Source organism: Tachyglossus aculeatus, chromosome 25 (assembly GCF_015852505.1).
Source record: "Tachyglossus aculeatus isolate mTacAcu1 chromosome 25, mTacAcu1.pri, whole genome shotgun sequence".
Taxonomy (NCBI): Eukaryota; Metazoa; Chordata; class Mammalia; order Monotremata; family Tachyglossidae; genus Tachyglossus; species Tachyglossus aculeatus.
In genome coordinates this window covers 10,124,295-10,137,753 of record NC_052090.1, presented here as the reverse complement: position 1 = coordinate 10,137,753, position 13,459 = coordinate 10,124,295, and the positions used below count along the sequence as shown (strand labels likewise).

The 13,459-nt window shown below is 43.2% G+C and overlaps 1 protein-coding gene across 3 annotated transcripts in view; it reads left to right on the top strand.

Annotated features, from left to right (window-relative positions):
- Nucleotides 1–7,769, top strand: part of TRAPPC8 (trafficking protein particle complex 8) — a 68,406-nt gene extending 60,637 nt beyond the window's left edge. For all 3 annotated transcript variants that reach the window (XM_038766493.1, XM_038766492.1, XM_038766491.1), the window contains 5 exons: nucleotides 1,646–1,831; nucleotides 3,487–3,588; nucleotides 4,488–4,633; nucleotides 5,582–5,671; nucleotides 6,639–7,769. In XM_038766493.1, the coding sequence (XP_038622421.1) occupies nucleotides 1,646–1,831; nucleotides 3,487–3,588; nucleotides 4,488–4,633; nucleotides 5,582–5,671; nucleotides 6,639–6,873 (759 nt within the window). In that variant the 3' untranslated portion in view covers nucleotides 6,874–7,769. The remainder of the gene's footprint in view (nucleotides 1–1,645; nucleotides 1,832–3,486; nucleotides 3,589–4,487; nucleotides 4,634–5,581; nucleotides 5,672–6,638) is intronic.
- The last annotated feature ends 5,690 nt before the right edge of the window (nucleotides 7,770–13,459 follow it).

Here is a 13,459-nt window from a genome sequence, read left to right as displayed (position 1 = left end):
CGTGTGCGGACACACACACACCCACCCACACACACAGACACACACACGCTCACTCTTTCTCTCCCTCCCTCCCTTCCCCCGCCCCTTACTCTCTTCCTCTCTAACTCACAGAGGTTCAGACGCGAGTAAGGGCTGCAGAGGAAGGGAAAAATTATATCCTGTATCTAAGCCTGTGGTGGGCTTTCAGGGGTCATCTGCCACCTCCGACCTGGATCAGTGCAATTTAGGGATCCCTTGTCCACCTCTCTTAAGAAGCGTAGTATAGTGATTCTAGACTGTGAGCCCACTGTTGGGTAGGGACCGTCTCTATATGTTGCCAACTTGTACTTCCCAAGCGCTTAGTACAGTGCTGTGCACACAGTAAGCGCTCAATAAATACGATTGATTAGAGCACAAGCCTGGGAGTCAGAAAGCCATGGGTTCTAATCTTTTCTCTGACCCTTGTCTGCTATGTGACCTTGGGCAACCCAGTTGACTTCTCTGTGCCTCAGTTACCTCATCTGTAAAATAGGGATTGAGACTGTCAGCCCCATGGGGGACAAAGACAGTGTGCAGTCTGATTTGCTTGTGCTTAATACAGTGGCTGGCACATAGTAAGCGCTTAGCAGTTACCACAGTTAGTTATTCCTGTTCCTGAGACTTCGCTATGTTTGTCAGTTTGCCAGTTATTAGATGGCTCTCGGATTTGGGCATGTAAGGAAGAAACTCTGTTGGTCCCAAAGCTTTAAATTTGTCAAAAAGGGTATTTTTACATCTGACCCAACTTCAAGCCATTTGGATGGTATGAGTTGTTTAACAGCAGGAGTGTTCTCACTAAAGGAGGCTCTGTGGCTACCGTCCCCGCTAAGCCATACTTATGATGATGATAATAGTTTTGTTAAACACTTGCTATGTGCCAAGGACTGTACTAAGCACTGGGTTACGTACAAGATAATCAGATCAGGTACAGTTTCTGTCCCACTTGGGGCTTAGAGTCTAAGTAGGAGGGAGGAAAGGCATTAATCCCCATTTTACAGATGAGGAAGTAATAGTAATTGTGGTATTTAAGCGCTTACCATGTCACACTAAGCACTGGGGTAGATACAAGGTAATCAGGTCCCAGTTGGGACTCACAGGGTAAGTAGGAGGGCAAACAGGAAACTGAGGCCCAGGAAAATGAAGTGACTTGCCCAGGGTCACAGAGCCAAGCAGGTGGTCGAGCTGGGATTGGAACCCAGGTCCTCTGACTCCCGGGCCTGTCCTCTCCCCTCTAGACCAAGCATCCAGCACAACTGCAGCCGGAAACAAAATTCCTAAATCTGAGTTCCCCAGGGCAGAAAACTTTGTACAGTTAGTTACCTAGTAGCTCATTGGGAATGGGGTCAGCCTTTGCCCGCTCCTGTGCTCATCCCCTCTTTGGGATCATCTCACCTTTTCCCCTCTGAATCCCAGTAGCCCCAGACAAACTGGCACGCTGACTCTGTCGTCAACTCCCGGCCCCTTACAGGGACCAACTGGGGCCTGCCTTGGTAGCCTGATAAAAGGTTGTCACGTAAAAGAACGGGCAGATCTAGAGTTGCCTCTATAGACCTCCCTCTACCCTAAGGATTCATTTTTGGCATATGCCTTTTAATTGAACGAAACACCCTTTCTTCCTCTCACACAGATAGTAAGTTCAGCCAGTCCGTGCGCAGACTTCTTTTTTCGAAGTTTACCATCGGAGTTGAAGAAATCACATGTCCAGCCTTATGTGCACACTTCTCTAGTAGCTGAAAAGCAGTCTTTTGGTGAAGCGGTGCGGCTAATTCAGAAATGCAGTGAGGTGGATTTAAATATCGTTGTCCTGTGGAAGGTATGTATCCGTTTTACAGTGTATTTTCTGTAAGGCAACCTGTGTGTTGACCTGGTACTGATGGGACTGAATATATGGGCCTGGCTGAAAAGGCCAGTGTATTTTGATCACTCAATCCTATTTATTGAGCCTTTACTTTGTGCAGAGCCCTGTACTAAGCGCTTGGGAGAGTTCAGTATAACAGAGTTGGTAGATGCATTCCTTTCCCACAACGAGCTTACAGGCAAGAGGAGATAATGTATCTTATTTTATTATCTTATTTATTGTCTTTTTATGTATCCTATTTATGAAGCTAATATATTATTTATAAAGGATTATACTGTGCTTAAAGGAATACGTTGAAGCCATTCCGTGAGTTCCATCTTCCGTCCTTTTCCTTCACTGCTATCATCACTAGTATTTAGTCAACTTTCGGCAGAGTTAAGTTGTCTCTGTCAAGCGAATGAACAACTGATAAAGCATAGCAGCAGCAGCACTGATGGATCTCAGAGCGGGCTCGAGCAAGACCGGTCATCTTATTTTTCCTTTTTCCTTTCTACTGAATCTGCAGAACAGGGCCAGCAGCTTTCCTCGTGTTGCGCCCTTCTATTTTGGGGGTCACTTCTACCCCCTTCATTGAGTTTTGGAGCCAAACTGCCAGTTAAGCTTTTGGCAGAAGCAAGCCACAGCTTCTTGTATTTACTTACTATATGCCAAGCACTGTACTGAGCTCTGGGGTACATACAGGGTAATCCATTTCTGTCCCACGTGGGGCTTACAGTCTAAGGGGGAGTGAGAACCAGCGTTAATCCCCATTTTACAGATGAGGAAATAGAGGCCTAGAAAGTAAAGTGACTTGTCCAAGGCCATGTAGCAGGCAAGTGGCAGACCTGGGATTAGAACCCAGGTTCTCTGACTCCTGGACCTGTGCTTTCCTAGGCCAAGTATCCTGCACAACTGCGGTCAGAAACCAACTTCCTAAATCTGAGTTCGCCAGGGTGGAAAACTTTGTACCTGGTAGTTCAATGGGAATGGAGTCAGTCTTCGCTCGTTCCCTGTGTTCATCCCTTCTTTGTGACCATCACTACACATCTTAATTTTGGGAGAGTACACTACAGCAGAGTTAGCAGACACATCCCCTTTATATTATATGTTGCCAATTTGTACTTCCCAAGTGCTTAGTACAGTGCTCTGCACATAGTAAGCGCTCAATAAATACGATTGATGATGATCCCCTGCCCATTAGGAGATGCAGCTCAGTGTCAGCCGTGGCTCTTTGCCGCTGGCCAGCCTGAAACCCGCAGCCAGGAGCCTTTGTGTGCAAGCCGTAAAAGATCTGCCTCGTTGTTTGCCGAGGTAGTGATATTCAGAATTTTAGGTTGTTGCTCAGCTTACACCCCCAGAAATTAGAGACTTAGTGGTGTCTCTGGAGCTAGTCAATTGCTGGTGTTTGCTTTGTGTGTGTTTTGAATCCCCTGTCCTCCTAATGAGTTCTACAATCAATCAGTTGTATTTATTGAGCACTTTATTGTGTGCAGAACTGTCTACTAAGCACTCGTTATAGATAGTGTAATATAACTGAGTTGGTATGCAACATCAGTCCATGAAGTTGGATTTATAAAACAAAAAGCGTTATCCATAGTGCTAGTAAATTGATTGGATTTTGATTTGTCTAGGCATATGTTGTGGAAGAAAACAAGCAGCTCATTTTGGAAGGCCAGCATCATGTTGTTCTTCATACTATAGGAAATGAGGCGTTTTCCTTTCCTCAAAAACAGGTATGGCCCAGACTTTCTGAATGGAGCTTCTAGTCTCTCTGTAGCCTCTCAGAAGGCTTTCTGTGGTTGATTTGGAAAGTAAGTTTAGAAATTAAACACATGATTTCTCAGAGAACATATTTGCAAAATCCAAATAGCTATGTAAGATATAAATCTGGGATTTTTTAAAAAATGAGCGTAGTCAAAGAAAAAGCACCCTAAGTGTACAAATATTTTAGACATGCCTTGTTTCAAAGAAAGAAGTCTACACTATGTACATCTCTTTATTTAAAATTGCACTGTTAGTGCCATTTAACTGTAGGTATTTTTACTTAATGTGGTTAAAAGAAATTCAGTTCCCCTTTAACTCAGGGTTATCTTCTTGATGAACTCAGTGTTAAAGAAAACTCAAGTTATAGTACACATGGCCTGACCAGGAAAACCTAAGTAAAAATTAATAAGCTAAGAGTATCAAGCTACTTTTCAGCTCGGCCAATTTTTCTAAATTTTGTGGAATATTTGTTTTAAAAAGGGTAAATGTTACGTTACCTATGGCATTTTCTCTTTTGAAATAGTGAAATTAGGTTATTAGCCCAGATCTTTCCTTCAGCCTCACCACACTTTTCTATTAAATGCATTATAGGTTTAAGTAGGCCACCTACTAAGTAGGTCTGAGCTAATGGCTGAGTGTATTATTCACTTCCGAAGCTTTAAACCTTTTTGGGATCAAGTGAAGGGTTACCTGTCCTCCAGACTTCAAGCAAACCCTACTAGCTACAAGCCAGAGAGCAACACAAGAAGGCATTTTGCTGGGCAGTCCTGCCACCCGTTCAGATGTTGCTCCCTTATCTTTTATTGAATTAAGATTCTGTTGAAACCATTTTCTGTGCATTTGGTTATTTTTCATTTGTTTTCCCCAGGAACTACCAGAAATGGGTCTCTTAAAATTTAGTCGGACAGAAAACACTACAGTTTCCGCAAGACCTACAGCAGAGCAGCTTTCCAACCTCATAAAAACCAGTCTTCGTTATCCAGAGTCTTTTAATCATCCATTTCATCAGAAAAGGTTTGATTTACGTGGTTTTTTTGGCTTATTCTCATTGTATTGGTGTTTTTGCATCCCTTAAAAAATGCAATGGAGTTGTTTGTAGCCTGGAATGATGAAAAAATAAAATTTGTCAGAGTGTAAACTGCTGGAATATAATGAATCCAGATTTGAGTACAGAACTTTTAATAGGCCAGAAAGGGGTTTACAATGGCGTAGAGAGAAAACAGGAAATCATTGCCCCAAGATCTCTTAGAGTAGTTGTTTGAATTTTTGGTTTGTCTTTTTCAGTTATAAAAGGTGGTATCCTGGAAAATGCATCCACTTAAAAATGTTAACGCTAACCAAAGTCTAGCAGTCACTACTGAAGTGAAATTAGCCAAGATGCCAAACATTGTGTTTGTATTTGCTCTAGTTTTCAAATGCTGTGAAGTACCAAGAAGATTCATTTAGCTGTGGACACACTTAGCCTTTATGTATTTTATTCCTGTTCTTAGCGCCTATCTATACATGAATATTTCTAGTACGTGTCTCATTGTATGTATTATAATAATAATAATGATGGTATTTGTTAAGCACTTACTGTTTTCCAGGCACTGTTCTAAGCACATTCTAGTGCATTCTAGTTATTCATTGTAATAACATTGAACAATTTCCCCAGTGCTTATGATTTGTAGATGTTTGCCTGTTTCCCCGTTTAGAGTTTGTGTTTGAGAGCCTATAGTGAGTACTTTGCTTCTGTTGTACACTCCCAAGTGCTCAGACCACTGTTTTGCTCTTATGCTCAATGAATACCATGAGTTGAAGTTTGTCATGGGGTTTGCAAAGCATGGCACTTTGAATACAAAATGCGAAACAGCTTTCTGGATGGCTAGATAGATGTAGATCCTTTAAATGGATGTGCATTGCTGAAAATAGAATGGATATTCATTTTTTTTAAACAAACTTCTTTTTCCCTCCCTTTCCTAGCCTATGTCTAGTCCCAGTCACCCTCTTACTTTCCAATTGTTCTCAGGCTGATGTGGACGTAATAATCGATTTGCGGCATAAAACAACAAGGTACCGTCCATTCATTCTTATCCATGTAGTATTTAATGTGTAAACTAAGCAGGGCATCTTGAGACTTCTGGAATGGGAACATGCTGGGCTCATGATATGGAGCCTGAGGGTGTTGAGAGAAGATAGAATCAGGCTTCGGAGCCGGCCATTGGTAGTAAAGTGGGAATAGATTGGTCTGACAGAGGATGGTGATTGGATTGTAAAAAAAAATTGATTTAAAAGAAGGGGCGACTGAACATGCAGTCCATTGGCAGGGATCAGCAGGTGACAGGTTGCCACAAGTCCCCTGGCTGTGCTCAGCTCCCATGGCCATCGTCTGGAGCAACCTGCTGATGCTCAATAGCAGAGGTTCCTGGGGACCAGGAGCAGTGGCCCCTCGCGAAAATATTGTGGGTGGCCCTAAGCACCAAGGGCCACCATCTCTTTAGCCGCCCCTTCAGAGCTGGCACTTACCTTCGCCCCCGGGCTCTTCTCACAAGCACACGCATCAGTTACCAGTACCTGCGTGCCTCATTCTGTCTGCAGTGGGCTATTTACCAGCTGAGTTTGGAAATCATCATCATCATCAATCGTATTTATTGAGCGCTTACTATGTGCAGAGCACTGTACCAAGCGCTTGGGAAGTACAAATTGGCAACATATAGAGACAGTCCCTACCCAACAGTGGGCTCACGGTCTAAAAGGGGGAGACAGAGAACAAAACCAAACATACTAACAAAATAAAATAAATAGAATAGATATGTACAAATAAAATAAATAAATAGAGTAAAAAAATATGTACAAACATATATACATATATACAAATCGAACTGTATCCTTGCAAGGTTTGCATTGCCCGTCGTTTTATGAATCTGAAAACCGGCAGACCAACAAGACAGGGGTCCTCCAGCCCAGAATGTGGGTAAGATTATTTTTGAAAACAGAACCGAAACCGAAGCTCTGATCCGGCTTTTTTCTTCCCTTTTAGTCCCGAGTCCCTGGAAATTCATGGCTCCTTCACTTGGCTTGGGCAAACGCAATACAAACTTCAACTTAAAAGCCAGGAGATCTACAGCCTACAGCTGAAAGCGTGTTTTGTCCATACAGGGGTCTATAACCTTGGAACTCCTAGAGTATTTGCCAAGTTAGCGGACCAAGTCACGTTGTTTGAAACGAGTCAACAGAACTCCATGCCAGCATTGATCATCATCAATAATATTTGATCACGTGCAGATTTGTACTGAAAAACCAACATAATCAAATCCACATTATTTTGCCGAATGGATTTTACAGCAGCTTGGGGAGCATCTAACATGTTACGAAAGATGGTGTAGGAACAAATAGCAAGATATTCCGACTACTTCATTTATTTTAACACAACGCACGTTGGACTGAGAATGCATCTTTTCTTTTTTTTTTTTTTGTATTCCTTTCATCTCGATTGGTTATTTTAAATGCTCACAGCCCAGAATTTGTCTATACCCTTGCACCTTAGGCCCTGTTTAAAAAAAAAAAGTAATATCTAAGATTGCTGTTACGGTTTACAGAATGATTCGTGAATGGTAGTGGCCATTCTAGGAGATGATTTCAGGAAAAAATTAAAAAAAAAAATTGGGGGTGGGGAGAAGTGGGGACCCTCTGTTGGCTCTTCTGTTCTTAAGCCGTTAGGCTGTAGTTTCTCAAAATTCCAATTTTACTGTGAAGTTCCTTCGAGTGTTAAAGTACAAATTCTGCCACTCCTGCTCTATCATCACTTCTCTCCAATCAGCTCAGGGGCCTGTGTTAATGGAAGTCCTTTTGGTCCATGTCCTACTGGTCCCTTTGGCTTCTACGTACCTTTGTACAAATTGAGTTCTCTCTGTTGCTCTGGGGCTTCATTTTGAAGCCTTATTGCCGACTCTCTCCCTCATTCATCTCAGTTCCGAATGCACTATTTCGCGACCATGGGATTTTTGTCATTTAAATTATCATTCACTTTATTATGTCACCTTAACAGCTGAGTCGTTCAGTTCAAAATTTAAATCTACTCGAGTTAATTAAAAGTAAGCTTTTCAAAAAAATGTATTATATTTATAACAAATGTAATGTAAATAGAATAAAACATACACCATATCCACCGGAGAGACTCTTATTCTATGCTTTTGTTGTCCACCAGTATCTCTTGCTGTCTTTAACACAGATGTTCCGGTGATCCTTCTTTGGGGTATGATTAAGGTTGATCACCTTGTCTGGAGTGCAAAATCTTACATAAATTACAGTTGCTCATCCCCTGGAACAGATTATATCTGTCGCTAGAGAGGACTAAAGAGTTCATTGTGATCTCAAGCAGGTGAGAATTGTTTTTGGTAGGCGGAAGCACATCTCGTTGGATTGTAATGAAACGTATGTTCAAATTATTTTTTTTTGAAGCTGTTGTTTCCCCAGCAGGCTGCAGGCTTCATAGCTCTCCAAAAACTGCTGCATGTGGCCCGCAGTGGTCATTGTGGATTGTGATACCTTTCTAATGTCAAAAACTTGAAAATCCATCACCTTCACTTGTATTTCACCCTCTGAATGTGCAAAATTTTAAATTATTCTCTCAGTATTCACCTCCATACTCCTGTTTCGGGCACTTCTTAAGCTATTGTCCTGCTGAGTTGATAGTAGGTTGAGTCTTAATGAAAGGAACTGCAGTTGAATCGTTGAAAGGAGATTACTGAACGTCAAACACAAATTGGAATCGATGTGTCATATTTATTGAGCGCTGTGTGCAGAGCACTGTGCTAAGCACTTGGGAGAGAATCAGAATATGCACATTTCTTGAAATCCTGCTCTATTGTGTGAAAACTGCTCCCCTACACCAAAGTGTCTTATTTTTGAATGCTCACTTGGCCACCTATGAAAGTGCCCTACAGCTCCCTAGGATTAATTGTATTCCGCATGTCTGGAGAGCTCGGTACTCTGTTAAAAATGCAACACACTCATTTGATTACATTGCAAGTATGTGCTCCTAGGTTGCCCTCTGAATTTTATTGCTGCAAACCTGCATTCTGTTTTGTTGAAGTTTGGGTTCCTTTAAAACACGAAGTGCATAAGCCGATTGAAGACTGTGGGGTTATCAGTGAAGGAGCCCTCCTGCGGAGGAAGATTGGGGAAAAAAGTTTGAAGGAAGAGGTGAAAGAGATGAGGTCTTACTGAGAACGAAACCCAAAATAGCTAGGGCTCAGGATGGCCATTGGTCTGATGTTCATCATCAATCGTATTTATTGAGCGCTTACTATGTGCAGAGCACTGTACGAAGCGCTTGGGAAGTACAAATTGGCAACATATAGAGACAGTCCCTACCCAACAGTGGGCTCACAGTCTAAAAGGGGGAGACAGAGAACAAAACCAAACATACTAACAGAATAAAATAAATAGAATACAAAATAAAATAAATTGATTTTCAGCTGGTCCATCCCCTGTCAGGTACAGTTAGAGCACTGGCCACCCTTATATCTTCTATTTTTAAATGCTCAGTTGGCTTTTCCTTTTCCCCACCTTGCCCTCCCTTCACCCTTCTCTCCTTCCCTCTTCCTCCTCTCTTCCCTTCCTTTCCCCTCCTCTCTGCCCCCTTTCCCCTCCTTTCTCCCCCCTTCCCCACCCATTCCCCACTCTTTCCCGTTCATAGATCCACAGATCCGGTTCAGGTAAGATTCTCCGTGAAATACGGGTACACCGAACACGACTAATGTTCAAATACCTCGAAGTACTGGCTGGTGGCCCACAAACTTCACTGTAGTCAGTAGGCACCACCTCTTCCATCAAACCTTTTAGTGGAGTTACATGCGAGAAGAGGAGCAGGTGTACCCACTCTTCAATCTCCTGTCCTGTGCACCACCTTCAGCAGGAACGAATCAACAGTGAATTCACAAAAATTGGAGAGAATCTTTTTGTGTGGATTTTTTCGATGATATTAAGCACTTACTCTGTGCCAGGCACTGTTCACCTACTCAGATTGGACCCAGGCCACCTCCCACATGGGGCTCGCAGTCTTAATCCTCATTATACAGATGAGGTAACTGAGGCAACGAGATGTGATTTGCCCAAGGTCACACAGCAGGACGGTGGCAGAACCAGGATTAGGAACCAGATTCCTTCTGCTCCCCAAGCCCATGTTCTGCCCAATAGGCCATGCTGCTTCCCTGGTTGTTTGGCAGACCCAGATGTGATCCGAGAGGCGTGATTAAAAAGGTTTAATTTGTGTTTTCCAGATATATGAACTTCGGTTCTCCCTGACAGTCTCCAACCTCCTGAGCTGCGAGTAATGGGAGTCAGAAGGACCTGGCTTCTAATTCTGGCTCTGCCACTTGTCTTCTGTGTGACCGTGGGCAAGTCATTTCACTACTCTGTGCCTCCATTATCCCATCTGTAAAATGGGGATTAAGACTGTAAGCCCCATGTGGGACAGGGACTGTGTCCAACCTGATTAGCTTGTCTACCCAACACTTAGTACAGTGCCTGGTACATAGTGAACCCTTAACAAATACCATAAAAAAAATCAGTGATATTTCACGAGTGCTTACTGTGCACAGACCACTGTACTAAGCACTTGGGAGAGTACTATACATCGTCAATCGTATTTATTGAGCGCTTACTGTGTGCAGAGCACTGTACTAAGCGCTTGGGAAGTACAAATTGGCAACATATAGAGACAGTCTCTGCCCAACAGTGGGCTCACGAACTGTGACTACTGCGATCAGGATCAAGAAAGCATAAACACTTCTAGAACTTTAGTATTTTTGGAAGTTCAGCTGGTGGGTTTTGTGTGTGGTTTTTGAGGCTTGTATAATCAGGGAAGTGTAAACATGGCTTTGGCTTCCTCTTCCGCTGCTTTTGTATTTTAATTGCTTCGCCTCAAATTTTTCCTGCACCTAAGATGTCTGTGCTGGTGGTAGGAGAGCTGAATTTTTCTTGGTTCCTCCCTCATTCTCCCAACACTCAGCTTTTACAAATCGGCATTACGGAACCGGAGTGCAATTCTGTTTTATAGAATCTTATCTAAGAACTTGCAAAGAATCCAGCACAGCAGTAAGAAACACAATGACGTAGTCCAAAGTGACCCATCTTTCCCATCGCCAAAGGACTTCAAGAGTGTTCTCGGCGTTTTCTGATGATTATCTGAGATGTAGCCAGCCAGCCGGAGGGTGGGCAGCAGGTAAGGTGGGCATCTCCACTGGGTTGTTCACGAAGTCGGGGGTTGGGGCTTTCCTTGGGAAGGGATGCTTCTGGGTCTTCTTTTCCCCCAGTCTAGGATGTGGAAAATAGGGAATTGTGATGATGTCCACACCAGAGAAGGGAATATGGGCCTGGACGGGAAGGAGAATAGGGAATTGTGGAAGGAGAACTTGCGGGACCGTTCTGGGGAAATGATTAAACTGCTAAACCACACTATAAAGGGAACTTCTCATGCGGCATAACAGTGACGACCAGGTCGAAGCAGATCTTTGAGCCCATTTTAAAAACATTTTTCTGTATCTGTCGGTATAAATGACGGTTGCATCCCTTTAATCGTAGAGCTGCTTTTTATTTTAGACCCTTTACTATGGCTACTCTCAGACAGTGTCTGTCTTCCATTAAGAAATGGAGAATTCTACAGCCCAAGACCATGCGGGTTTGTGTGCAGAGAGATTTCTGAGGAGTGTGTTTTCTATTGTATCTGCGTTTGGCGTCGTTAGTTTTGGTTATGCTTTTTTTGTTGAAAAATTGATTTTGAAAATGGGTGGAAGGGATCAGAAGATTTACCCTTCCAGGTCTGATAGAAACATGTTTAAATTCACCAAAAACGTTTATTCAAAACTTGCCGCTTTGAAAGAGAGCTTGGTTTCGTCGGTGCGTTTTGAGAAGTGGGGACTTGAAATGATCAACAGTGGATTTAAGGTTCTTTCAGTCCCCAGATGGTGGGAACCGTTATTTTAGAAACGGCAATCAATCAATCAATCGTATTTATTGAGCGCTTACTGTGTGCAGAGCACTGTACTAAGCACTTGGGAAGTACAAGTTGGCAGCATATAGGACAGTCCCTACCCAACAGTGGGGTCACAGTCTAAAAGCAGTCAACAGTGGTATTTATTGAGCACTTACTGTGTGCAGAGCACTTTGCTAAGCACTTGGGAGAGTAAAGTATAGCAGAGTTGGTTCCCTGCCCACCACCACCTTACAGTCTAGAGGGACTGCCAGTCTAGAGGCAGTGCCAAAGTTTCTAATTTGGCCTGTCAGCATATATTTGATTGTTCATGCACAAAGGGAAATTGTGTAGAGCTGGAAAATTCCATTTACTTCACGTGCGCACAGTATAGAATGGATTGCCATCAAGCAGCATTTTTAGCCAATCAATCAATCAATCGTATTGAGCGCTTACTGTGTGCAGAACACTGTACTAAGCACTTGGGAAGTACAAGGTGGCAACACATAGAGACAGTCCCTACCCAACAGTGGGCTCACAGTCTAAAAGGGGAGACAGAACAAAACCAAACATACTAACAAAATAAAATAAATAGAATAGATATGTACAAGCAAAATAAATAGAGTAATAAATATATACAAACATATATACATATATACAGGTGCTGTGGGGAAGGGAAGGAGGTGAGAGGGGGATGAGGGGGAGAGGAAGGAAGTACAAGGTGGCAACACATAGAGACAGTCCCTACCCAACAGTGGGCTCACAGTCTAAAAGGGGGAGACAGAGAACAAAACCAAACATACTGACAAAATAAAATAAATAGAATAGATATGTACAAGCAAAACAAATAGAGTAATAAATATATACAAACATATACATATATACAGGTGCTGTGGGGAAGGGAAGGAGGTAAGATGGGGGGATGGAGAGGGGGCGAGGGGGAGAGGAAGGAAGTACAAGGTGGCAACACATAGAGACAGTCCCTACGCAACAGTGGGCTCACAGTCTAAAAGGGGGAGACAATCAATCAATCAATAGTATTTATTGAGCACCTACTGTGTGCAGAGCACTGTACTAAGCGCTTGGGAAGTACAAGTTGGCAACATATAGAGACAGTCCCTACCCAACAGTGGGCTCACAGTCTAAAAGGGGGAGACAGAGAACAAAACCAAACATACTGACAAAATAAAATAAATAGAATAAATATGTACAAGCAAAATAAATAAATAGAGTAATAAATATATACAAACATATATATATATATATAATATATATTCAGGTGCTGTGGGGAAGGGAAGGAGGTAAGATGGGGGGGATGGAGGGGGGACGAGGGGGAGAGGAAGGAAGGGGCTCAGTCTGGGAAGGCCTCCTGGAGGAGGTGAGCTCTCAGTAGGGCCTTGTCTGTGACAAGTGTGACAAGTAGCCACACTTGTCTGTGCGTGGTACACAGACCCTATCCCAAGTGGGACTCCCCAGTCGTAATTCTCATTTTATAGTTGAGGGAATTGAGGCACCGAGAAGTGCAGGGAAGTGGTGGAGGTAGGATTAGTACTCAGGTCATCCATCTCCCAGGATCATGCTCTTTCCGCTAGGCCAGGATGTCCCACTCCCAGCAAAAACTTGCTTGTTTCGGTTTTTCACTAGGGGTGTTGGGTAGCACTGAGCCATCCACGTTCTCTCTCCTGGTCCCCCTCTGCCCACAGACCTGCATTATTGCAAAGTGCCATGCTTGCCCAGGACGTAGCCACAGTCTGCTCTGTTGTCATACTGTTGTCATGTTGTCATACCAATCAATCTGCGCATCAGGCAGAAACTCCTCACCCTTGGCTTCAAGGCTGTCCATCCCCTCGCCCCCTCCTACCTCACCTCCCTTCTCTCCTTCTCCA